Here is a 27,242-nt window from a genome sequence, read left to right as displayed (position 1 = left end):
TCTAAGCTGAGTTGCTTTGGGCAGGGTTAGGCCATGTCCCACGGTCATTGTCAACCGGCTCATTCATGGGTGTAGACCATTCAAAGCTCTGCAGCAAGCATGCCAAAGTTAGGTGAAGAACTTGCATGGCCATCCACCGGCCAACACAGATCCTCCTTCCCGATCCAAATGGCAAGAACGCAAAGTCCTGACCACCAAAGCCGGTCATCTCGTTGCGGCTGCTCAAGAACCTCTCTGGCTTGAATTCTTCTGGGTCGCCCACAATGTCGGGTCGTGATGAATCTTCCACACATTAACAAACAGGATTGAGCCAACCGGCACCTCGAACCCACCAAGTTGAACTGGTTCCGTTGACTCGTGTGGGTCCAAAAGTGGTCCGGTTGGGTGTAGGCGCATTGTCTCTTTGACTATAGCTTGCAAATAAGGCAAGTTACTGAGATCTGATTCATCCACTTGTCGCTCTTTGCCGACCTGCAGTCTAACTCATCTTGGGCTTTCTTTAAGAGATGTGGGTTATTTAGCAAGAGAGAGAGAGCCCACTCAAGTGTGACTGCCATGCTCTCTGTCCCGGCTACTACCAAAACCTGGAATAATTCATTACAATGGAGATTGGTAGTAAACAGATCTATGCCCTTTACTGATGCTAGAGAATTGAAAGTGCTACAAGCAAACATGAATAAAAAGTAGGTATGGAGCAATTTCTTTTATTTGTTATCAGAGGAATGATTTAAATGTATATAGAGCAAAGAACATTCAGTGAAAAGCCATTTGAACTTTACGGAAACTACTAAATGTGTGGCTGGTAGCATGAGATCCCAGTTCAGAGGCTGATCTAATATCCCTTTTATGTAGAACTACAACATAAACAAACCCTAGATTTTGCCATTATGTGAAAAAGAAGAACTGAGATCCTTAGTTTATAAATAAAACCTTACAATTGATGTCGGATCTGACCTAAAGCATGTAGATTTGAGATTCCCAATGAACCCAAATCACCTTAAATTTCAAATCTGAGGCTATCAAACACCCCTCGGATATAAACTATAAAAACATGCCTGATTTAAGATTGTGGGGAAGCTCTCTTAAATATATGGATCTCCAATCTTGAAGATTTAAAATCAGGGGCCATGATTTTATCTATCATGGGAAGCTCACAATTTGATTGAAATGTGGATTTTATCTATCATGGATTTGTGATTCCTTAGATCTAAGATCCATGTGGAATCAAGCACAACCTAAAAACTCTTCTAGGTTGGATGTGTTTGACCAGTCGGAGTTGCTGGCTTGAGAGCAGCTTGTTGGCGACGATCTTGCGGAGTTCAAGAAAGTAAGGTCCATATGGGCTGAATACGAACATGGCACGATTGTAGCCAAGGCGTTCCAACCTTCTAGCTGAGGCGACCGGCAAAGGCTCGGTCATTGACAGTGAAGCACTCCGGTCATTGACAGTGAAGCACTCCTTGGCGAGGTCCATGCTGCTCACCACAATGGCACGCCTTTGTCCCAATTGGAGACTGAAGAGAGGCCCCAGCTTCTCTGAAAGAGCAGCGAGAGTTCTATAGAGAGGTGTGGTTCCCGTCAGCAGGCCAAGGTGTCCGACTATTGGCCAACGACCGCCCGTTCTGGTAGTCGGCCTCTTGCTTCTCTTTTCTTCTTTTGCCAAATATTGCAGATGAAGAAAAGAGCGAGCAGAGCTGCTAAACCCTCTGCTACCAGCCTGATGGAATCCATAGATGTGGTGAGGGTATTTTCAGTCTTGGTGCTTGGTGCTTGGTAGCTATGTTTGTATATATATACCACAAAACACTTAGGTAAGAGAAAAAAAGAAATAAACATTTTAATTTTTTGGTTAAAAAGTTATCTTAAAATAAAATATAACCATTCTAATATATTTATAAAAAAATATTTTGATATAACACGTGCTTTGAATCAACTTGTTTTTACACACGAAAAATGTTGTTTTTTCTATTATCAAAATGTAGACGCTATGACAGCCATTCATTTATTTTCTTGTCATAAAAACACTATTAAAACCTAGAAATGGATCAATTAATATATATTTCACATCAACCTATCCTTAATATCATATTACCTATCCTTAATATCATATTGGTACGGTTATACTTCCAAAAAAAACGCTTTAAACATCATAGTTAAAGGTTTGGTTTTTGTCCTTGACCTATTTGTTTGGTTTATACCCAATATTCCTCATATATGGATGAGTTTCTTTGATGATTGGGCTTGGAGATCTTGTCCACCCCACAAGAGATCACTATAGGACAATGATGGTAGCCTCCTTCTTAGACTTAGACTTTACTACCAATAGCATTCTTCTATCGTTTGCAATATGATATTTTGGAGACTGATTGAATTGTTAGAACCATATAATCCACGACAGCCGCATCATTCCTGTGGACCAGATTGAGACCATTTGATAATATGAGCAATGTGTCATGATCCCATGAATCTATGGAGTAGATTAATGGGACACTATGACAATATTAAATATGAATGTGCTTTAATTTATGTAGACATTAAAAAATTTTGCACACATTAGAAAGCCAACCACAAAAGAACTAGGTGGATCCAGTTGTGAGCACCACCCTAGTGCATGCAATAAATGCACACCAAAAAAGGCATAGGGACATTTTTGCCGTTTTCAAAAAAGAAAACAAACATATTGAGGACTTTATATCTTCCACTTTCCATCTTTTATCTTTGTAGGATTGTCTCTTTTATAGATGAGTCATTTTTACACCTCAATACGCAAAAAAAAAAAAACCACAAACTCTGTGGTGCAAGAAAAATCTATGCGGGATTATTTTGGGAGGTATATGTTCCGTCTTGCCAAGAGCTGCTTCTTGTTAGTCTTTTAAATCCCAGTTTGGTATAAAAGTGTGAATTTGAAATTGGATTTGGGTTCGGATTTAAAAACAGTGGATATCAAATCTGCTGTAATCAAAGGCAACGTAAATGGTTGGATAGATCTAGATGGTACTTCTTTTGTTCACTTTTAAGCTCCCTTTAGATCACTACTACTTTAGTATTTTATCGTGAAAATGTTATCTTATTTTATTATCTAAATGAATGTTTCTGTATGCATTGTAATTTGTTTCCAGAATAACATTACGTATATTGAAATGGAATGTCCATCCATGGAACTATGCATACAGAAATCACATACGTGACGCTATTGATTACAGAATTATTATTGGTAGTAAAATTTTCTACAGATATTTAAAAGTTTTTACTCATTTCTTAAAATGGAAAATAATTGAAGGAACTGGCCGCCTACAATCCGCTGCCCGGCCGTTGCAGCAAACCCTTTGGAAATGAGACTTATTACCTATTCAAACACCCCCAACTGATATCAATTAATTAACATGCAACATCCACAATTTCCTTTTATCTAACATTCTAATTTCTTATGACCTCATTCTTCGTTTCAAATTATGAATCTGCCATATCATTGGAAATATTATAGCACACACTAGAAGGGAGATGAAGCCTCAAAAGGACTCTAAACAGAGTTGCTTTGGGCAGGACTAGGCCATGTCCCTCGGTCATGTCAATCGGCTCATCCATGGGCGTGACCATTCAAAGCCCTGCAGCAAGCGTGCCAAAGTTAAGTGAATAAATTGCATGGCCATCCGCCAGCCAATGCAGAACCTCCTTCCTGACCCAAATGGCAAGAAGGAAAGTCCTGACCACCAAAGCTGGTCATCTCATTGTTGCTGCTCAAGAACCTCTCTGGCTTGAACTCTTCTGGGTCCGTCCACAATGTCGGGTCGCGATGAATCTTCCACGCGTTAACGAACGGCGTTGAGCCAACTGGCACGTCGAACCCACCAAGTTGAATGGGTTCCATTGACTCGTGTGGGAGCAAAAGCGGTGTTGCTGGGTATAGGGGCATTGACTCTTTGACTATGGCCTGCAAGTAAGGCAAGTTGTTGATGTCTGATTCGTCCACTTGTTGGTCTTTGCCCACATGGTAGTCCAATTCATCTTGGGCTTTCTTTAAGATATGTGGTGTTGTGAAGAGAGAGAGAGAGAGGCCACTCAAGTGTGATTTGTTATCAGAGGAAGTAAAGGGTCATCAGTAAAGTCCCTTTTGTGTAAGACCAACAAACCTAGATTTTTACCAATATGTGAAAAAGAAGAATTTGAGATTTGAGGGGTGTGAGGCAAAAAATGTGGATTTGAGATTCACAATGATCCCAAATCACCTTAAATTTCAGATCCAAGGCAATCAAACGCCTTTTAATATAAATTGGATGGGGTCTGATAATAAACCTATAGGTCTCAAATCACGAGGATCCATAGTTCTCAAATCTCGAGAATTTGAAATCAAAGAGAACCACACATCCTTATTCAAAACCATTAATTTAAGATCAGTTTTTTTTTTGGGTGGGGAGAGAGGGAGGAAGAGATATATGATCTTAAATTCATGGATTTGAGATCCTAGGGATATCAGATCACAGAGAATCTCAAATCCATGGTGAAATAAACGCAACCTATATGTTTTCACTTTTTGTATGGACATATATAATATATATATATAATATAAGGTAGTGCATCAATTGTGTGTAGACTGTAGTTGGTCGGATTGACAGATTGTTGTCTGATCGTCAGTTTGATTCGTGTAGGAGCATCTTAAGGACCAAAAACAACCTTGCACCTTGAAGGCAATGGAAAGAGGGGAATGTCTCTGCTTTTCTTGCTAAATTGACAAGTAAATTAATTGTATTTAGGTTTAATTTCCTTCAAAATCATTATAACGCTAACAAAAAAAATTTTATAATTGTTTTAAGTATATAGATAGAAAACAAAGTCATTTAGATATAACTAATCATGCATTAATGTTATCGAAGCAGTAAAAAATAATACAAATTAACAAATCTGCTTAGAAATTGTGGCCTTTTTGAAAAAAAAAAGCTTTTTTATTAGTAGTGCGAAGCCTAAGGGTATTTTTAGCAATATGAAAGTTCAGGTTAAGTGTCTTTTTCTTTTAATTATTTTTAAGGATGTCTTAGAAAATTTTCTAAAAGAAGTTACAAATAAAAATATGAAATTTGGTAAGGATGATGAGAGCTCGATGGAAAGAAATCTGGTTAAATAGTTGGCAAGGTGATGGCACAAGCTAAAATGACAAGAAAATGGTGAAAGTTATAAAAAAATAACTTAAATCACAAAAAGAAACAAACATCAAATCGGTTAGTAAGAAAAATCCAAAATATTAAATAGACATGGCGACCAAACTTTTTGATAATTAAATATTAGAAAAACAAAGATGAGTTTGATTACTTCGGGTCTGAAATCCATAAATCTCATATAAACCTGGCGTGGTATGTGACAAAAGAATCTGAAATCCAAACTGTCAAACGCACGATAAGTATGTTATGTATATTTTTTTTTACTGCCAAAATCTCTCAAGTTTGACGTTTGGAAATTCCCAGCAAATGGCGGTTGACAATAGCTTAGCGATTTTAGTGTTTCTTTACTTAAGAACAAACATAAGAACAAACAGGAGGAAAAGAGGAGAGGTGGTAACGTACCATACCGGTGGCCGTCTTCTAATTCTTTAATGAATTCTTTAATGAGCACGTCAATCAGGTCTCTCTTCTGGCTGGCGCTATTGGATTTCTTCCGGCGGTGCTTGCAAGCCAGCCGAGGCAACTTCATCCATCTTAAGGTGAACGCTCTTCATGGCTTTGAGGAGAGACGATGAACGTACCAAGTAGATTGACAAACTCATTCAAAGCTTCACTAAACTCTTTTCATTCACCGTCCAAATCAAAGTACCGTTTTCCAGTGACTTGAGGACGATGTCCAAGGCGTTCAAAAGTTTCTAACGACGGATGACCGGTGAAGGTGTTAGGAACAACACATAAAACTCTCCTCTCGCACTCTCAAGAGAGGGATAAAAGCAACAAGGAAAAAACAAAGATTTACATGGTTCAGAGCAATATCTCTTACGTTCACGGTCGCACAGATCTTTCACTATTCACTCTTAGAGAGAAGACCAAAGAAGAAACTATAGTCTCCCTCACAACATAAGGATTATGGCAAACCTGCATTTATACAAAATAACATAAATGCCTTTACATAAAAAAAAGCACGAGCCTCTAAGCAAGAGAAGCACCACTGGATCCACAACATCGTATATGAGTGTCTAGTATAGATCAAGTTCCATACATCAACAATCTCGCACTATAGATCAAGTGCTTGTATATCACATATTCAACCTGTGCGATGCCTTCTCATCAATCAACTTTGGAGACCAACTAAGGTTAAACATAACCTCAGTTTCTTAGCAGTCACTGACTTTGTCAACATGCCTGTTGGATTCTCTGTTTCACGAATCTTTTCAATAGATAGTATCTTCTCTTCCAACAAATCTCTAATGAAATGATACTTCAAATCAATATGCTTTGTTTTAGCATGGAACACTGAATTCTTGGCTAAATGAATTGCACTTTGACTTCATAAGAGAGAACACTTCTCTTCCTTTACATTCAATTCTTTTAGAATAGTCTTTAGCCAAATCATCTCTTTACTGCCTTTTGTATCTACAATATATTCAACTTCAGTAGTAGACAACACAACAACTTTTTGAAGTTGTGAAACCCAACTAATACAGGTTCTTTCTATGGTGTAAATGTACCCAGTGGTGCTTCTCTTGCTGTCAAGATCACCACCCAAATCTGCATCCACAAAGCCATGCAAAAGAAATTCATTTTTCTTAAAACAAAGGCTCATACCTAAAGTTCCTATCCTTGACATTTTTTCATGCTCTTCATTTGTCTTGAGTGACAAATCCTTGGACAATTTGAAATGACTAGCAAGCGGCGTACTAATAGGTTTGACATTTTGCATCTTAAACCTGCACAAGATCTTCTCAATATAATTTTGTTTAGACAAATTTAAGGTGTCTGTCTTACTGTTCCTACTTATTCTCATCCCAAAGATTTGTTTCGCAGCACTTAGATCTTTCATTTCAAACTTCTTGATAGTTGTTCTTTCAAAGAATTGATCTCTTGCAAATTTGAGCATGTAATAAGCATATCATCCATATATAATAGTAAAATTATATAACAACTATCAAAGTTCTTAAAATAATAACAATGATCCATATCACACTTCTTAAAGGCATTTCTTCCCGTAAAGTTATCAAACTTTTTCTACCACTATGTTAGTGCCTGTTTTAAACCATAGAGACTCTTCTCTAACTTGCATACAAGGCTTTCATTTTTTTGTACCTAGAAACATTCAGGTTGCATCATATAAATATCTTTCTCCAAATCTTCATGAAAGAATGCAGTTTTTACATCTAGTTGCTCCAAATATAAATTTTCAGCTGCAACTAAACTTAATACCAATCTTATAGTAGTTAGTTTAATAACAAGAGAGAAAATTTATGTATAATCTATACCTTCTTTTTGTTGAAAACCTTTCACTACTAACCTTGCTTTATACTTTTTTCTTCCTGCTGCTTCTTATTTAATCTTGTATACCTATTTGTTTTGCAATGACTTCTTTCCACAAGGAAGCTCAGTTAGTTTCCATGTTCTGTTAGCATGAAAGAGTCCATCTCTTCTTTCACAGTTGACTCTCACTTAATTGAATCTGTAACCTGCATTGCTTCATCAAAACACTCGTGTTCTCCGACATCAGTTAACAGTAAGTAATATAAATAAGGAGAATATATTCGATTTGGTTTTGGTCTTCTACTTGATCTCCTCAATGGAGGTTGGGATGTGCTTGGTTCTTGTTCCATCTGACTGTTTCTATCTTGAGTCTTAATTGCAACATCATCTTCACAGACATTTTGAAGTTCTACAATGTCTTCATTTGTGTCATGATGTTCATCTTATCAGACATAAGACTATCACTCTCTGTACAGAGCCATTTCATTGAACACTATGTCATTATGTCTAATAATTTTCTTCGCTTTATCATATTGAAAATAATATCCAAACTCATCATTTCCATAATCAATGAAATAACATTTTCTGGGCTTAGATCTAATTTATCCCTTTTATTCGAGTCTATATGTATGTAAGAGACACAACCAAAGACTCTTAAGTATGCAAGATTTACCTCTTTACCGATTCAGGCTTTTTCATGTATCCCATAGTCCAAAGGAACAGAAGGCCCATAATTTGTCAAGTATGCAACTGTATTGATTGCATCAGCCCAAAAATCTTTGGCAAGCCTGAATACAGTCTCATGCTCTTTCTCTTTCACAAAGGGTTCTGTTCATTCTTTCTACAACTCCATTTTGTCGTGGTTTTTTAGGGATTGTCCTTTGTGTTCGAATCCTATGATCTGCACAAAAGTCTTTAAACTCTTTGCTGTCATACTCACCACCATTGTTTGACCGTAGACACTTAATGTTCTTTGTAGTCTGATTTTCTACTTCTGCTTTCTACCTTTTAAAAACATTAAACACGTCAGATTGAGAAAATAGACCAACACCTTTCTGATACAATCAGAAAGGATTGTGACATAGTATAAGGATCCTCCAAGAGAACGAACTAGAACAGGTCTCCAAACATTAGTATGCACAAACTCTAACTTTTCCTTCTTAGGAGGTCGTCCAACTTTGGAGAAAGTGACAATTTTCTGTTTCCCGAAGACACAGTCTTCACATAGCCCAATGTCTACAGATTTCAAGTCATGCAACTTGTTATTTGTTGCCATGATCTTCATTCTCTTCTCACTCATATGCCCAAGCCTGCAATGCCACAACAAGGATCTATTCTCACATTTCACCACAACCACTGTGTCTTTCACATCTGCAGTTATGTACAATGTGCCAAATTTGTGACCTCGTGCTATAACCATAGCACCTTTGGTTATCTTCTAAGATCCGCTAACAAAGATAGTAACATAGCCTTCGTCATCTAATTGCCCGATTGAAATGAGATTCCTCTTCAACTCTGGGACTTCAACTCTGGGACATGTCTGACATCTTTTAACTTCCATACATGTTCATTTTGCATTTTAATGTGAACCTCACATTTCCCTACAATATCCAGAGGTTCATCATCTGCAAAATATACTCTGTCAAATTTTCCTGCAACATAGTTGTTGTGCATACTTTCATTAGAATATGTTTAATAAAAAGATGCACTAGAGTTTAAAATCCAAGACTCTATAGAGTTGTGTATATTCAAAGCAAGTGCATCACCTATATCTTCTGTTGCTGCATTTTTCTGAATCATCCTCATGATTTGTGTTTTTCTTTTTCAATAACCTGCAGTCTCTTTTTTGGTGTCCTCGCTTACCACAGTTCCAACAGCCATCACTTCAAGGTTTGGATTGACTCATTCTCTTAGATTTGGACCTTCTACGGTCTTGGTAGCGTTGACTAGTTCTGCCCCTGTTATGAACATTTATGGCAGATCGAGAGGTTCTCCTGTCTCTCTTCTACGAATGTCCTCACTAAGTATTAAATCTCGATCACCACTAAACTTCAATTTACTTGACATCGATGAACTACTAACGGCGGTCACAGTGGCACTCAAACACTCTAATAGAGATGACAGCAAAATTAGGGCTTGAACCTCATCATCAAATTTAATATCCACAAAACACAATTGAGAAGTAATAATATTGAACTCATTTATGTGATCCATAACAGAGGCACCTTCAGCCATTTTCAAATTAAATAATCGATGCATCAAATATACCTTATTCGTAGCAAAATGTTTTTTCGTATATATCTGTTAGCGTCTTCATCAGACTTCCTGTCGTCTTCTCGTTAACAATGTTGAAGGCGACGTTTCTGGCCAGCGTCAACCGGATGACTCCAAGGGCTTGTCTATCCAGCAACTGCCAATCTGTGTCAGCCATTGTTGTGGGCTTCGCTTCCATGAGTAGTTCATGCAGTTTCTTCTGATACAAGTAGTCATCGATCTGCATCTTTCAGAATCCAAAATCTTTACCGTCGAACTTCTCGATTCTGACTTTTCTTTCTTCCAATGCCATTGTTTCTATTGCGAACGAACCTGGCTCTGATACCAGTTGTTAGGAACAACACACAAAACTCTTTTCTCGCACTCTCAAGAAAGAAAAGGGCAAGAAGAGCCTGCTACCAGCTCTATGGAATCCATGGATGTGATGATGGTATTTTGCAGACTTGGTGCTCGGTAGCTATGTTTGTATATATATAACACCAAACAGAGCAAAAAAGAAACAAACCTTTCAATTTTTTCATTAAAAGTTGTTTTAAATATAAAATAACCATCCTAATATATTTGTCAAAAATACTTTGATATAACACATGCTTTGCATCAACTTGTTTTTACGTGAAAAATGTTGTAATGTTGATTTTTCTATTATCAAATGTAGATGCTATGACCGCCATTCATTTTTTTCTATTATCAAACGTAGATGCTATGACCAGTTTATTCTAATATTTTACGTCAATACGTGCCCCAATTTCTTAAAATGGGGTTCTTTGATAATTGGACTTCAAGATCTTGGCGACCCCACAAGAGATTACCGCAGGACAATGATGGCGACTTTTGTACCAACCCGACCCACTGTTGGGCTTGGGACCTTTGGTTCGACGGATCCTAACTCGCCCCATAGCAGTTTGAGCTTCTACCCAGAAAATGGGTAAGAACCAGAACAACCATTTAGTAATGACCTTCTTTATAAGCCCTTGAAGATCCCTCATAATCTTAAATACAAAACTAAATTTTTGTACATATATAGTATGAGAAAATTGTACAGAATATCAGTTTTCATTTTAAACATTTTTTTTCTTTTTCTTTTCTAGGTCAAATCTAATTATGGGGAAAAGGTCAATAAAGCTTTTTTTATATTTTCCCCCCTTCAATGGTCACTGAATCTCATGCTAATTTCCCCTCAAAATTTTACATTATCAGGTCATCTTACTTGACTATTCATGTATTATTTCTTCTTTATTTTGATATATATTTTTCAAAAATAATGTTTTCTGTTACGACCCTCAAGAGAGACACGAGATTTTTTTTTTGTTTAATTTAAGGATGTAAATAATTAAAATATGATTTTGATTTTCTTTTGTTAATATTGAATTTAAACATATTCAATTTTCAATGTACTTTAGATTACCTGAATCTGAAAAAGTTTACATCTTCCTTACATTAAATAACAGAAAAAGACTTATGACCAACAACCAGATGGGGAACCAAAAACATGCCTCCAAAAGCAGCAGCAGGGTCAATTCATTTCCCCCCAACTAATTAGACTTTTCAAAAGAACATTGTTCTACCCTCCTTATAATATTTGAAGATTTTCTCTTCTTTTTTCTTTTTCCTTTCCCTTTCCTTTTAGAAATTTACAAGTGAAGCAAAAAAAGGGCTATTATATGGTTAAAAAGTTTAGATGTGCCATTGATAATAATTGATATGCAGATAAAACTCCTTCACATATTTCATGATATTTTGGACAATAGGGAAAACAATCATGAGATAGAAAATCAAGCCAATAATGATTTGGACAATAGAGAAAACAATCATGAGACAGAAAATCTAGACAGTAAAGTTCTGTGAGTGTTTAGAGTGGGGTAAAAGCAGTAAAGTTCTATGAGTGTTTAGAGTGGGGTAAGAGCTTATTTAATGGGCTCCTCTCCCACATGACATGTGGGCCCCGGTGGTGGCCAGTGGGGCCTTCTCCTCCCTCTAGGGGGGGCCGTCAGGCCGTGGGGAAACATGTCTAATACGGGTTGAGGGGAAGTTCCCACAGCTCACAAGCATTAAATATGTCTCTGGCTGTTTTATCATATCATACCATGTTAGTGATGACTTTTCAACAATGTATAATTTTAATATGGTAAAAACAAAAAAACATTAAAATTCCTCCGTTAGCAACTGAAAAACTCCACCCAATAGATTTAAGGGACATAGTATAGTTCATCGGATAAGTAGATGATTAGAAGATATGTCATTCAGTTCCCATGAGTGCTACATTCTTGGGATGTAAAAGTTTGAATCGCAACCCTCAAATTGAAGGGTTTACTTGTACCCCATCTGGGTTTCCAGTGAGTAGAGAACATAAAAACCCCAAGCAACGAAGAAGAAAACCCCAAGCCAAGAATCACATAAAAACATCCAATCCCCTTTTCTTCCCTCTTCTATTTAAACTTTTGTAATTTCAATCCACAAAATTGTTTCTTATTTGCATCTTTTCAATGCTTTCCACTCAAGTACGAGTGCAAAAAAAAAGCCTTTTCACCTTCCACCTGGGTTTGGATAGGATCCTCCACAATGAGGTGATCTAACCCAACGGTTATGTTAAAAATTGTTTTATATTATTACTAAAAAACTAGTTGTTCTCTGCTTTAATTTTACCTATCAGCGCTCAAAATCTGGCCAATGTGTGCCAATTTTATTTGGTGATTTCCAGAATGTTACCGTGTTTTCCTTTAAATTTTCATACTGTATAGCTCAACCAATCAAACATGGCGGCGATAATATCACAAAAATCCATCAAATATACCTCATTCGACCATATGTGCAACAACAGTCATGAGACATAGTACTTTTACGATGTGTGCGAGCTTGGATAAGACAGACAGAATGTTTAGAATACTTTTTTTCTTTCAATTTATATTTTTCATAGGTCACCCCATCATAAGAAATTGATTCTGCAGAACTATAGATTAATTTGTGGCACCGCACCAATCCATGCATCAATTTCAAATTAAAATATGCATCACAAACTGTTTCACCCCACTTCCGTCGTTATTTATTCAGTTTGGGTGCGCAGGAGGGAACCCACCGCTGAGGTGAGAGGTTGAAATACCTTCAACTTCACCCAGATGAGCTTATGGTTGCTTCCATCAACTTAGAGAGTAGTGTCTACGGTAGTTTTAAGACAAAAAAAGTAGCATCCACAAGAATTCAATTTGAAATTGACTATGTTTTGACTGATCCACTAATCCAACCAGCTACACTATACTCCTTGAAACTCATTACCTATTCAGACACCCCAACATGATCAATTAACATGCAACACCCAGAACTTCCTTTTCTCTAACATTCCAATTTCTTATCACCTCGTTATTCATTTTGAATTCAACTGGAAAAGTTTATTCTCAAAAATGAAACCATGAACCTGCCATATTATTGGTAATGTTATAGCATACACTAAAAACAAGTAACTAATACTAAAAACAAGTAACTAATAGAGGTGGGGTGGGAGACGGGGCCTCAAAAGCACTCTAAGCGGAGTTGCTTTGGGCAGGGTTAGGCCATGTCCCACGGTCATGTCAACCGGCTCATTCATGGGTGTAGACCATTCAAAGCTCTGCAGCAAGCATGCCAAAGTTAGGTTAAGAACTTGCATGGCCATCCGCCGGCCAACGCAGATCCTCCTTCCCGATCCAAATGGCAAGAACGCAAAGTCCTGACCACCAAAGCCGGTCATCACATTGCGGCTGCTCAAGAACCTCTCTGGCTTGAATTCTTCTGGGTCGATCCACAATGTCGGGTCATGATGAATCTTCCACACATTAACAACAGGATTGAGCCAACCGGCACCTCGAACCCACCAAGTTGAACTGGTTCCGTTGACTCGTGTGGGACCAAAAGTGGTCCGGTTGGGTGTAGGCGCATTGTCTCTTTGACTATAGCTTGCAAATAAGGCAAGTTACTGAGATCTGATTCATCCACTTGTCGCTCTTTGCCGACCTGGCAGTCTAACTCATCTTGGGCTTTCTTTAAGAGATGTGGGTTATTTAGCAAGAGAGAGAGAGCCCACTCAAGTGTGACTGCCGTGCTCTCTGTCCCGGCTACTACCAAAACCTGGAATAATTCATTACAATGGAGATTGGTAGTAAACAGATCTATGCCCTTTACTGATGCTAGAGAATTGAAAGTGCTACAAGCAAACATGAATAAAAAGTAGGTATGGAGCAATTTCTTTTATTTGTTATCAGAGGAATGATTTAAATGTATATAGAGCAAAGAACATTCAGTGAAAAGCCATTTGAACTTTACGGAAACTACTAAATGTGTGGCTGGTAGCATGAGATCCCAGTTCAGAGGCTGATCTAATATCCCTTTTATGTAGAACTACAACATAAACAAACCCTAGATTTTGCCATTATGTGAAAAAGAAGAACTGAGATCCTTAGTTTATAAATAAAACCTTACAATTGATGTCGGATCTGACCTAAAGCATGTAGATTTGAGATTCCCAATGAACCCAAATCACCTTGAATTTCAAATCTGAGGCTATCAAACACCCCTCGGATATAAACTATAAAAACATGCCTGATTTAAGATTGTGGGGAAGCTCTCTTAAATATATGGATCTCCAATCTTGAAGATTTAAAATCAGGGGCCATGATTTTATCTATCATGGGAAGCTCACAATTTGATTGAAATGTGGATTTTATCTATCATGGATTTGTGATTCCTTAGATCTAAGATCCATGTGGAATCAAGCACAACCTAAAAACTCTTCTAGTATTAATATACTGTGTGTATATGATACTCTCATTTCTCTTAGTTTTTTGGCTTCCCATGTTGCAAACAGAAATTAGGCGATGAGAAGGACCCAAAATCTTATCAGTTTAAATAGGGTGGTAATACGTTTACTTAATCAGCTTGGTTTGGCAAGAAATGCTTAAAGTTATAAAACATGCTTCAAACTAAATCACCAAAAGAAGCAAATATACAAATCTGTTAGTAAGAAGAATCTGAAATATTTAGAAGAGAAAAAAGCACGGTCACCCAGATTTTTGGTAATTAACCATTAGAAAATTAAACTTCAGGGGGAGTTTATTACTTCAGTTCTGAAAATTCATAAATCTCACATGAACCTGATGTGGTTTGCTTTTGTTGATATGACAAAAGAATCATGCGACCTAAGATTCATACTTGACATTCTTATTTTACTTCTCTATGTCGAAAGCTTAAAGGTTAGAATTAAGATTGAAAGAGAAAAGTCAGATCTAAAACCACGGTTTTCAAGTCCTATGAATCTTAGATGCAATCTGTCAAACGCCAAGCATGTATGTTATGCACATATTTTTTTATTGTCAAAATCTCTCAGTTTTACCTTAGGAAAAAAAAAAGAGGAAAAGAGAGAGAGGTGGTAACGCATACGTGGCCTTAATTAGGTCAGTTGATGATTTTCCGACAAGTGGCCGTCTTTTAATTCTTTAATGAGCACGTCCATCAAGTCACTCTCCTCACCGGCGCCACTGGACTCCTTCCGGCGGTGCTCTGCAAGCCAAGCCGAGGCAACTTCATCCATCTTCTGGTGAACCCTCTTCATGGCCTGCAGGTGGCCACTCAGATCTAGCCACCCCAGCCACGGGATCGCGTCAGAGAGGGTGAACGTACCAACTAGATTGTTAAATTCACCGAGAGCTTCTCTAAACTCTTTTCCTTCACCGCCTAAATCAAAGTACCGTTTTCCGGCGACCACCCTGAGGACAATGTTCATAGCCAACCAGGTCAAATGATGGTTCATCTCAACCGGCTCAAGGTTGCTGCAACTGCGATACAATCGCTGCACCAAGGAACCCACTTCGTCGACCTGGATGTGTTTGACCAGTCGGAGTTGCTGGCTTGAGAGCAGCTTGTTGGCGACGATCTTGCGGAGTTCAAGAAAGTAAGGTCCATATGGGCTGAATACGAACATGGCACGATTGTAGCCAAGGCGTTTCCAACCTTCTAGCTGAGGCCGACCGGCAAAGGCTCGGTCATTGACAGTGAAGCACTCCTTGGCGAGGTCCATGCTGCTCACCACAATGGCACGCCTTTGTCCCAATTGGAGACTGAAGAGAGGCCCCAGCTTCTCTGAAAGAGCAGCGAGAGTTCTATAGAGAGGTGTGGTTCCCGTCAGCAGGCCAAGGTGTCCGACTATTGGCCAACGACCGCCCGGTTCTGGTAGTCGGCCTCTTGCTTCTCTTTTCTTCTTTTGCCAAATATTGCAGATGAAGAAAAGAGCGAGCAGAGCTGCTAAACCCTCTGCTACCAGCCTGATGGAATCCATAGATGTGGTGAGGGTATTTTCAGTCTTGGTGCTTGGTAGCTATGTTTGTATATATATACCACAAAACACTTAGGTAAGAGAAAAAAAGAAATAAACATTTTAATTTTTTGGTTAAAAAGTTATCTTAAAATAAAATATAACCATTCTAATATATTTATAAAAAAATATTTTGATATAACACGTGCTTTGAATCAACTTGTTTTTACACACGAAAAATGTTGTTTTTTCTATTATCAAAATGTAGACGCTATGACAGCCATTCATTTATTTTCTTGTCATAAAAACACTATTAAAACCTAGAAATGGATCAAATTAATATATATTTCACATCAACCTATCCTTAATATCATATTACCTATCCTTAATATCATATTGGTACGGTTATACTTCCAAAAAAAACGCTTTAAACATCATAGTTAAAGGTTTGGTTTTTGTCCTTGACCTATTTGTTTGGTTTATACCAATCAATATTCCTCATATATGGATGAGTTTCTTTGATGATTGGGCTTGGAGATCTTGTCCACCCCACAAGAGATCACTATAGGACAATGATGGTAGCCTCCTTCTTAGACTTAGACTTTACTACCAATAGCATTCTTCTATCGTTTGCAATATGATATTTTGGAGACTGATTGAATTGTTAGAACCATATAATCCACGACAGCCGCATCATTCCTGTGGACCAGATTGAGACCATTTGATAATATGAGCAATGTGTCATGATCCCATGAATCTATGGAGTAGATTAATGGGACACTATGACAATATTAAATATGAATGTGCTTTAATTTATGTAGACATTAAAAAATTTTGCACACATTAGAAAGCCAACCACAAAAGAACTAGGTGGATCCAGTTGTGAGCACCACCCTAGTGCATGCAATAAATGCACACCAAAAAAGGCATAGGGACATTTTTGCCGTTTTCAAAAAAAAAACAAACATATTGAGGACTTTATATCTTCCACTTTCCATCTTTTATCTTTGTAGGATTGTCTCTTTTATAGATGAGTCATTTTTACACCTCAATACGCAAAAAAAAAAAAAACCACAAACTCTGTGGTGCAAGAAAAATCTATGCGGGATTATTTTGGGAGGTATATGTTCCGTCTTGCCAAGAGCTGCTTCTTGTTAGTCTTTTAAATTCCCAGTTTGGTATAAAAGTGTGAATTTGAAATTGGATTTGGGTTCGGATTTAAAAACAGTGGATATCAAATCTGCTGTAATCAAAGGCAACGTAAATGGTTGGATAGATCTAGATGGTACTTCTTTTGTTCACTTTTAAGCTCCCTTTAGATCACTACTACTTTAGTATTTTATCGTGAAAATGTTATCTTATTTTATTATCTAAATGAATGTTTCTGTATGCATTGTAATTTGTTTCCAGAATAACATTACGTATATTGAAATGGAATGTCCATCCATGGAACTATGCATACAGAAATCACATACGTGACGCTATTGATTACAGAATTATTATTGGTAGTAAAATTTTCTACAGATATTTTAAAAGTTTTTACTCATTTCTTAAAAATGGAAAAATAATTGAAGGAACTGGCCGCCTACAATCCGCTGCCCCGGCCGTTGCAGCAAACCCTTTGGAAATGAGACTTATTACCTATTCAAACACCCCAACTGATATCAATTAATTAACATGCAACATCCACAATTTTCCTTTTATCTAACATTCTAATTTCTTATGACCTCATTCTTCGTTTCAAATTATGAATCTGCCATATCATTGGAAATATTATAGCACACACTAGAAGGGAGATGAAGCCTCAAAAGGACTCTAAACAGAGTTGCTTTGGGCAGGACTAGGCCATGTCCCTCGGTCATGTCAATCGGCTCATCCATGGGCGTAGACCATTCAAAGCCCTGCAGCAAGCGTGCCAAAGTTAAGTGAATAAATTGCATGGCCATCCGCCAGCCAATGCAGAACCTCCTTCCTGACCCAAATGGCAAGAAGGAAAAGTCCTGACCACCAAAGCTGGTCATCTCATTGTTGCTGCTCAAGAACCTCTCTGGCTTGAACTCTTCTGGGTCCGTCCACAATGTCGGGTCGCGATGAATCTTCCACGTGTTAACGAACGGCGTTGAGCCAACTGGCACGTCGAACCCACCAAGTTGAATGGGTTCCATTGACTCGTGTGGGAGCAAAAGCGGTGTTGCTGGGTATAGGGGCATTGACTCTTTGACTATGGCCTGCAAGTAAGGCAAGTTGTTGATGTCTGATTCGTCCACTTGTTGGTCTTTGCCCACATGGTAGTCCAATTCATCTTGGGCTTTCTTTAAGATATGTGGTGTTGTGAAGAGAGAGAGAGAGAGGCCACTCAAGTGTGATTTGTTATCAGAGGAAGTAAAGGGCCATCAGTAAAGTCCCTTTTGTGTAAGACCAACAAACACTAGATTTTTACCAATATGTGAAAAAGAAGAATTTTAGATGTGAGGGGGTGTGAGGCAAAAAATGTGGATTTGAGATTCACAATGATCCCAAATCACCTCAAATTTCAGATCCAAGGCAATCAAACGCCTTTTAAATATAAAATTGGATGGGGGTCTGATAATAAACCTATAGGTCTCAAATCACGAGGATCCATAGTTCTCAAATCTCGAGAATTTGAAATCAAAGAGAACCACACATCCTTATTCAAAACCATTAATTTAAGATCAGTTTTTTTTTTTGGGTGGGGGAGAGAGGGAGGAAGAGATATATGATCTTAAATTCATGGATTTGAGATCCTAGGGATATCAGATCACAGAGAATCTCAAATCCATGGTGAAATAAACGCAACCTATATGTTTTCACTTTTTGTATGGACATATATATATATAAGGTAGTGCATCAATTGTGTGTAGACTGTAGTTGGTCGGATTGACAGATTGTTGTCTGATCGTCAGTTTGATTCGTGTAGGAGCATCTTAAGGACCAAAAACAACCTTGCACCTTGAAGGCAATGGAAAGAGGGGAATGTCTCTGCTTTTCTTGCTAAATTGACAAGTAAATTAATTGTATTTAGGTTTAATTTCCTTCAAAATCATTATAACGCTAACAAAAAAAATTTATAATTGTTTTAAGTATATAGATAGAAAACAAAGTCATTAGATATAACTAATCATGCATTAATGTTATCGAAGCAGTAAAAAAATAATACAAATTAACAAATCTGCTTAGAAATTGTGGCCTTTTTGAAAAAAAAAAGCTTTTTATTAGTAGTGCGAAGCCTAAGGGTATTTTTAGCAATATGAAAGTTCAGGTTAAGTGTCTTTTTCTTTTAATTATTTTTAAGGATGTCTTAGAAAATTTTCTAAAAAGAAGTTACAAAATAAAAATATGAAATTTGGTAAGGATGATGAGAGCTCGATGGAAAGAAATCTGGTTAAATAGTTGGCAAGGTGATGGCACAAGCTAAAATGACAAGAAAATGGTGAAAGTTATAAAAAAATAACTTAAATCACAAAAAGAAACAAACATCAAAATCGGTTAGTAAGAAAAATCCAAAATATTAAATAGACATGGCACCAAACTTTTTGATAATTAAATATTAGAAAAACAAAAGATGAGTTTGATTACTTCGGGTCTGAAATCCATAAATCTCATATAAACCTGGCGTGGTATGTGACAAAAGAATCTGAAATCCAGACTGTCAAACGCACGATAAGTATGTTATGTATATTTTTTTTTACTGCCAAAATCTCTCAAGTTTGACGTTTGGAAATTCCCGCAATGAGCACGTCAATCAGGTCTCTCTTCTCGCTGGCGCTATTGGATTTCTTCCGGCGGTGCTTGCAAGCCAAGCCGAGGCAACTTCATCCATCTTAAGGTGAACGCTCTTCATGGCTTTGAGGAGAGACGATGAACGTACCAAGTAGATTGACAAACTCATTCAAAGCTTCACTAAACTCTTTTCATTCACCGTCCAAATCAAAGTACCGTTTTCCAGTGACCGAGGACGATGTCCAAGGCGTTCAAAAGTTTCTAACGACGGATGACCGGCGAAGGTGTTAGGAACAACACATAAAACTCTCCTCTCGCACTCTCAAGAGAGGGATAAAAACAACAAGGAAAAAGACAAAGATTTACGTGGTTCAGAGCAATATCTCTTACGTTCACGGTCGCACAGATCTTTCACTATTCACTCTCAGAGAGAAGACCAAAGAAGAAACTATAGTCTCCCTCACAACATAAGGATTAGGGCAAACCTGCATTTATACAAAATGACATAAATGCCTTTACATAAAGAAAAAGCACGAGCCTCTAAGCAGGAGAAGCACCACTGGATCCACGACATTGTATATGAGTGTCCAGTATAGATCAAGTTCCATACATCAACAATCTCGCACTATAGATCAAGTGCTTGTATATCACATACTCAACCTGTGCGATGCCTTATCATCAATCAACTTTGGAGACCAACTAAGGTTAAACATAACCTCAGTTTCTTAGCAGTCACTGACTTTGTCAACATGCCTGTTGGATTCTCTGTTCCACGAATCTTTTCAACAGATAGTATCTTCTCTTCCAATAAATCTCTAATGAAATGATACTTCAAATCAATATGCTTTGTTTTAGCATGGAACACTGAATTCTTGGCTAAATGAATTGCACTTTGACTGTCATAAGAGAGAACACTTCTCTTCCTTTACATTCAATTCTTTTAGAATACTTTTTAGCCAAATCATCTCTTTACTGCCTTTTGTATCTACAATATATTCAACTTCAGTAGTAGACAACACAACAACTTTTTGAAGCTGTGAAACCCAACTAACACAGGTTCTTCCTATGGTGTAAATGTACCCAGTGGTGCTTCTCCTGCTGTCAAGATCACCACCCAAATCTGCATCCACAAAGCCATGCAAAAGAAATTCATTTTTCTTAAAACAAAGACTCATACCTAAAGTTCCTATCCTTGACATTTTTTCATGCTCTTCATCTGTCTTGAGTGACAAATCCTTGGACAATTTGAAATGACTAGCAAGCGGCGTACTAATAGGTTTGACATTTTGCATCTTAAACCTGCACAAGATCTTCTCAATATAATTTTGTTTAGACAAATTTAAGGTGTCTGTCTTACTGTTCCTACTTATTCTCATCCCAAGGATTTGTTTCGCAGCACCTAGATCTTTCATTTCAAACTTCTTTGATAGTTGTTCTTTCAAAGAATTGATCTCTTGCAAATTTGAGCATGCAATAAGCATATCATCCATATACAATAGTAAAATTATATAACAACTATCAAAGTTCTTAAAATAATAACAATGATCCATATCACACTTCTTAAAGGCATTTCTTCCCGTAAAGTTATCAAACTTTTTCTACCGCTATGTTAGTGCCTGTTTTAAACCATAGAGACTCTTCTCTAACTTGCATACAAGCTTTCATTTTTTTGTACCTAGAAACATTCAGGTTGCATCATATAAATATCTTTCTCCAAATCCTCATGAAAGAATGCAGTTTTTACATCTAGTTGCTCCAAATATAAATTTTTAGCTGCAACTAAACTTAATACCAATCTTATAGTAGTTAGTTTAATAACAAGAGAGAAAATTTCTGTATAATCTATACATTCTTTTTGTTGAAAACCTTTCACTACTAACTTTGTTTTATACTTTTTTCTTCCAGCTGCTTCTTCTTTAATCCTGTATACCTATTTGTTTTGCAATGACTTCTTTCCACAAGGAAGCTCAGTTAGTTTCCATGTTCTGTTAGCATGTAAAGAGTCCATCTCTTCTTTCATAGTTGACTCTCACTTAATTGAATCTGTAACCTGCATTGCTTCATCAAAACACTCGTGTTCTCCGACATCAGTTAACAGTAAGTAATATAAATAAGGAGAATATATTTGATTTGGTTTTGGTCTTCTACTTGATCTCCTCAATGGAGGTTGGGATGTGCTTGGTTCTTGTTCCATCTGACTGTTTCTATCTTGAGTCTTAATTGCAACATCATCTTCACAGACATTTTGAAGTTCTACAATGTCTTCATTTGTGTCATGATGTTCATCTTATCAGACATAAGACTATCACTGTCTTTGTACAGAGCCATTTCATTGAACACTATGTCATTATGTCAAATAATTTTCTTCGCTTTATCATATTGAAAATAATATCCAAACTCATCATTTCCATAACCAATGAAATAACATTTTCTGGGCTTAGATCTAATTTATCCCTTTTATTCGAGTCTATATGAATGTAAGAGACACAACCAAAGACTCTTAAGTATGCAAGATTTACCTCTTTACCGATTCAGGCTTTTTCATGTATCCCATAGTCCAAAGGAACAAAAGGCCCATAATTTGTCAAGTATGCAACTGTATTGATTGCATCAGCCCAAAAAATCTTTGGCAAGCTTGAATACAGTCTCATGCTCTTTGCTCTTTCACAAAGGGTTCTGTTCATTCTTTCTACAACTCCATTTTGTCGTGGTTTTTTAGGGATTGTCCTTTGTGTTCGAATCCTATGATCTGCACAAAAGTCTTTAAACTCTTTGCTGTCATACTCACCACCATTGTTTGACCGTAGACACTTAATCTTCTTTGTAGTCTGATTTTCTACTTCTGCTTTATACCTTTTAAAAACATTAAACACGTCAGATTGAGAAAATAGACCAACACCTTTCTGATACAATCAGAAAGGATTGTGACATAGTATAAGGATCCTCCAAGAGAACGAACTAGAACAGGTCTCCAAACATTAGTATGCACAAACTCTAGCTTTTCCTTCTTAGGAGGTCGTCCAACTTTGGAGAAAGTGACAATTTTCTGTTTCCCGAAGACACAGTCTTCACATAGCCCAATGTCTACAGATTTCAAGTCATGCAACTTGTTATTTGTTGCCATGATCTTCATTCTCTTCTCACTCATATGCCCAAGCCTGCAATGCCACAACAAGGATCTATTCTCACATTTCGCCACAACCACTGTGTCTTTCACATCTGCAGTTATGTACAATGTGCCAAATTTGTGACCTCGTGCTATAACCATAGCACCTTTGGTTATCTTCTAAGATCCGCTAACAAAGATAGTAACATAGCCTTCGTCATCTAATTGCCCGATTGAAATGAGATTCCTCTTCAACTCTGGGACTTCAACTCTGGGACATGTCTGACATCTTTTAACTTCCATACATGTTCATTTTGCATTTTAATGTGAACCTCACATTTCCCTACAATATCCAGAGGTTCATCATCTGCAAAATATACTCTGTCAAATTTTCCTGCAACATAGTTGTTGTGCATACTTTCATTAGAATATGTTTAATAAAAAGATGCACTAGAGTTTAAAATCCAAGACTCTATAGAGTTGTGTATATTCAAAGCAAGTGCATCACCTATATCTTCTGTTGCTGCATTTTTCTGAATCATCCTCATTATTTGTGTTTTTCTTTTTCAATAACCTGCAGTCTCTTTTTTGGTGTCCTCGCTTACCACAGTTCCAACAACCATCACTTCAAGGTTTGGATTGACTCATTCTCTTAGATTTGGACCTTCTACGGTCTTGGTAGCGTTGACTAGTTCTGCTCCTGTTATGAACATTTATGGCAGATCGAGAGGTTCTCCTGTCTCTCTTCTACGAATGTCCTCACTAAGTATTAAATCTCGATCACCACTAAACTTCAATTTACTTGACACCGATGAACTACTAACGGCGGTCACAGTGGCACTCAAACTCTTCGATAGAGATGACAGCAAAATTAGGGCTTGAACCTCATCATCAAATTTAATATCCACAAAACACAATTGAGAAGTAATAACATTGAACTCATTTATGTGATCCATAACAGAGACACCTTCAGCCATTTTCAAATTAAATAATCGATGCATCAAATATACCTTATTCGTAGCAAAATGTTTTTTCGTATATATCTGTTAGCGTCTTCATCAGACTTCCTGTCGTCTTCTCGTTAACAATGTTGAAGGCGACGTTTCTGGCCAACGTCAACCGGATGACTCCAAGGGCTTGTCTATCCAGCAACTGCCAATCTGCGTCAGCCATTGTTGTGGGCTTCGCTTCCATGAGTAGTTCATGTAGTTTCTTCTGATACAAGAAGTCATCGATCTGCATCTTTCAAAATCCAAAATCTTTACTGTCGAACTTCTCGATTCTGACTTTTCTTTCTTCCAATGCCATTGTTTCTATCGCGAACGAACCTGGCTCTGATACCAGTTGTTAGGAACAACACACAAAACTCTTTTCTCGCACTCTCAAGAAAGAAAAGGGCAAGAAGAGCCTGCTACCAGCTCTATGGAATCCATGGATGTGATGATGGTATTTTTGAGACTTGGTGCTCGGTAGCTATGTTTGTATATATATAACACCAAACAGAGCAAAAAAGAAACAACCTTTCAATTTTTTCATTAAAAATTGTCTCTTTGACTATAGCTTGCAAATAAGGCAAGTTACTGAGATCTGATTCATCCACTTGTCGCTCTTTGCCGACCTGGGAGTCAAACTCATCTTGGGCTTTCTTTAAGAGATGTGGGTTATTTAGCAAGAGAGAGAGAGCCCACTCAAGTGTGACTGCCATGCTCTCTGTCCCGGCTACTACCAAAACCTGGAATAATTCATTACAATGGAGATTGGTAGTAAACAGATCTATGCCCTTTACTGATGCTAGAGAATTGAAAGTGCTACAAGCAAACATGAATAAAAAGTAGGTATGGAGCAATTTCTTTTATTTGTTATCAGAGGAATGATTTAAATGTATATAGAGCAAAGAACATTCAGTGAAAAGCCATTTGAACTTTACGGAAACTACTAAATGTGTGGCTGGTAGCATGAGATCCCAGTTCAGAGGCTGATCTAATATCCCTTTTATGTAGAACTACAACATAAACAAACCCTAGATTTTGCCATTATGTGAAAAAGAAGAACTGAGATCCTTAGTTTATAAATAAAACCTTACAATTGATGTCGGATCTGACCTAACGCATGTAGATTTGAGATTCCCAATGAACCCAAATCACCTTGAATTTCAAATCTGAGGCTATCAAACACCCCTCGGATATAAACTATAAAAACATGCCTGATTTAAGATTGTGGGGAAGCTCTCTTAAATATATGGATCTCCAATCTTGAAGATTTAAAATCAGGGGCCATGATTTTATCTATCATGGGAAGCTCACAATTTGATTGAAATGTGGATTTTATCTATCATGGATTTGTGATTCCTTAGATCTAAGATCCATGTGGAATCAAGCACAACCGAAAAACTCTTCTAGTATTAATATACTGTGTATATATGATACTCTCATTTCTCTTAGTTTTTTGGCTTCCCATGTTGCAAACAGAAATTAGGCGATGAGAAGGACCCAAAATCTTATCAGTTTAAATAGGGTGGTAAAACGTTTACTTAATCAGCTTGGTTTGGCAAGAAATGCTTAAAGTTATAAAACATGCTTCAAACTAAATCACCAAAAGAAGCAAATATCCAAATCTGTTAGTAAGAAGAATCTGAAATATTTAGAATAGAAAAAAGCACGGTCACCCAGATTTTTGGTAATTAACCATTAGAAAATTAAACTTCAGGGGGAGTTTATTACTTCAGTTCTGAAAATTCATAAATCTCACATGAACCTGACGTGGTTTGCTTTTGTTGATATGACAAAAGAATCATGCGACCTAAGATTCATACTTGACATTCTTATTTTACTTCTCTATGTCGAAAGCTTAAAGGTTAGAATTAAGATTGAAAGAGAAAAGTCAGATCTAAAACCACGGTTTTCAAGTCCTATGAATCTTAGATGCAATCTGTCAAACGCCAAGCATGTATGTTATGCACATATTTTTTTATTGTCAAAATCTCTCAAGTTTTACCTTAGGAAAAAAAAAAGAGGAAAAGAGAGAGAGGTGGTAACGCACCGTAGCGGTGGCCTTAATTATAGCGTCAGTTTGATGATTTTCCGACAAGTGGCCGTCTTTTAATTCTTTAATGAGCACGTCCATCAAGTCACTCTCCTCACCGGCGCCACTGGACTCCTTCCGGCGGTGCTCTGCAAGCCAAGCCGAGGCAACTTCATCCATCTTCTGGTGAACCCTCTTCATGGCCTGCAGGTGGCCACTCAGATCTAGCCACCCCAGCCACGGGATCGCGTCAGAGAGGGTGAACGTACCAACTAGATTGTTAAATTCACCGAGAGCTTCTCTAAACTCTTTTCCTTCACCGCCTAAATCAAAGTACCGTTTTCCGGCGACCACCCTGAGGACGATGTTCATAGCCAACCAGGTCAAATGATGGTTCATCTCAACCGGCTCAAGGTTGCTGCAACTGCGATACAATCGCTGCAGCAAGGAACCCACTTCGTCGACCTGGATGTGTTTGACCAGTCGGAGTTGCTGGCTTGAGAGCAGCTTGTTGGCGACGATCTTGCGGAGTTCAAGAAAGTAAGGTCCATATGGGCTGAATACGAACATGGCACGATTGTAGCCAAGGCGTTTCCAACCTTCTAGCTGAGGCCGACCGGCAAAGGCTCGGTCATTGACAGTGAAGCACTCCCTGGCGAGGTCCATGCTGCTCACCACAATGGCACGCCTTTGTCCCAATTGGAGACTGAAGAGAGGCCCCAGCTTCTCTGAAAGAGCAGCGAGAGTTCTATAGAGAGGTGTGGTTCCCGTCAGCAGGCCAAGGTGTCCGACTATTGGCCAACGACCGCCCGGTTCTGGTAGTCGGCCTCTTGCTTCTCTTTTCTTCTTTTGCCAAATATTGCAGATGAAGAAAAGAGCGAGCAGAGCTGCTAAACCCTCTGCTACCAGCCTGATGGAATCCATAGATGTGGTGAGGGTATTTTCAGTCTTGGTGCTTGGTGCTTGGTAGCTATGTTTGTATATATATACCACAAAACACTTAGGTAAGAGAAAAAAAGAAATAAACATTTTAATTTTTTGGTTAAAAAGTTATCTTAAAATAAAATATAACCATTCTAATATATTTATAAAAAAATATTTTGATATAACACGTGCTTTGAATCAACTTGTTTTTACACACGAAAAATGTTGTTTTTTCTATTATCAAAATGTAGACGCTATGACAGCCATTCATTTATTTTCTTGTCATAAAAACACTATTAAAACCTAGAAATGGATCAAATTAATATATATTTCACATCAACCTATCCTTAATATCATATTACCTATCCTTAATATCATATTGGTACGGTTATACTTCCAAAAAAAACGCTTTAAACATCATAGTTAAAGGTTTGGTTTTTGTCCTTGACCTATTTGTTTGGTTTATACCAAT

General features: G+C 37.6%; 2 protein-coding genes across 2 annotated transcripts; both read right to left on the bottom strand.

The window, feature by feature from the left end:
- Positions 1–222: 222 nt before the first annotated feature.
- On the bottom strand, positions 223–16,026 carry LOC126409212 (cytochrome P450 82A3-like). Its single transcript, XM_050075609.1, has 3 exons — positions 15,133–16,026; positions 13,536–13,799; positions 223–321 (listed from the first exon to the last, which is right to left on the bottom strand). Exons 1-3 carry the CDS (start codon positions 16,000–16,002, stop codon positions 223–225), a joined length of 1,233 nt encoding a protein of 410 aa, XP_049931566.1. The 5' UTR covers positions 16,003–16,026.
- Positions 16,027–17,723: 1,697 nt separating this feature from the next.
- On the bottom strand, positions 17,724–26,794 carry LOC116249341 (cytochrome P450 CYP82D47-like). The gene is made up of 3 exons (XM_050075608.1): positions 25,865–26,794; positions 24,387–24,557; positions 17,724–18,206 (listed from the first exon to the last, which is right to left on the bottom strand). Exons 1-3 carry the CDS (start codon positions 26,768–26,770, stop codon positions 17,724–17,726), a joined length of 1,560 nt encoding a protein of 519 aa, XP_049931565.1. The 5' UTR covers positions 26,771–26,794.
- Positions 26,795–27,242: the final 448 nt, after the last annotated feature.

Source organism: Nymphaea colorata, chromosome 1 (assembly GCF_008831285.2).
Source record: "Nymphaea colorata isolate Beijing-Zhang1983 chromosome 1, ASM883128v2, whole genome shotgun sequence".
NCBI lineage: Eukaryota > Viridiplantae > Streptophyta > Magnoliopsida > Nymphaeales > Nymphaeaceae > Nymphaea > Nymphaea colorata.
Note: the sequence above shows the minus strand (reverse complement) of the source record. Positions and strands in the feature narration are given on the sequence as shown.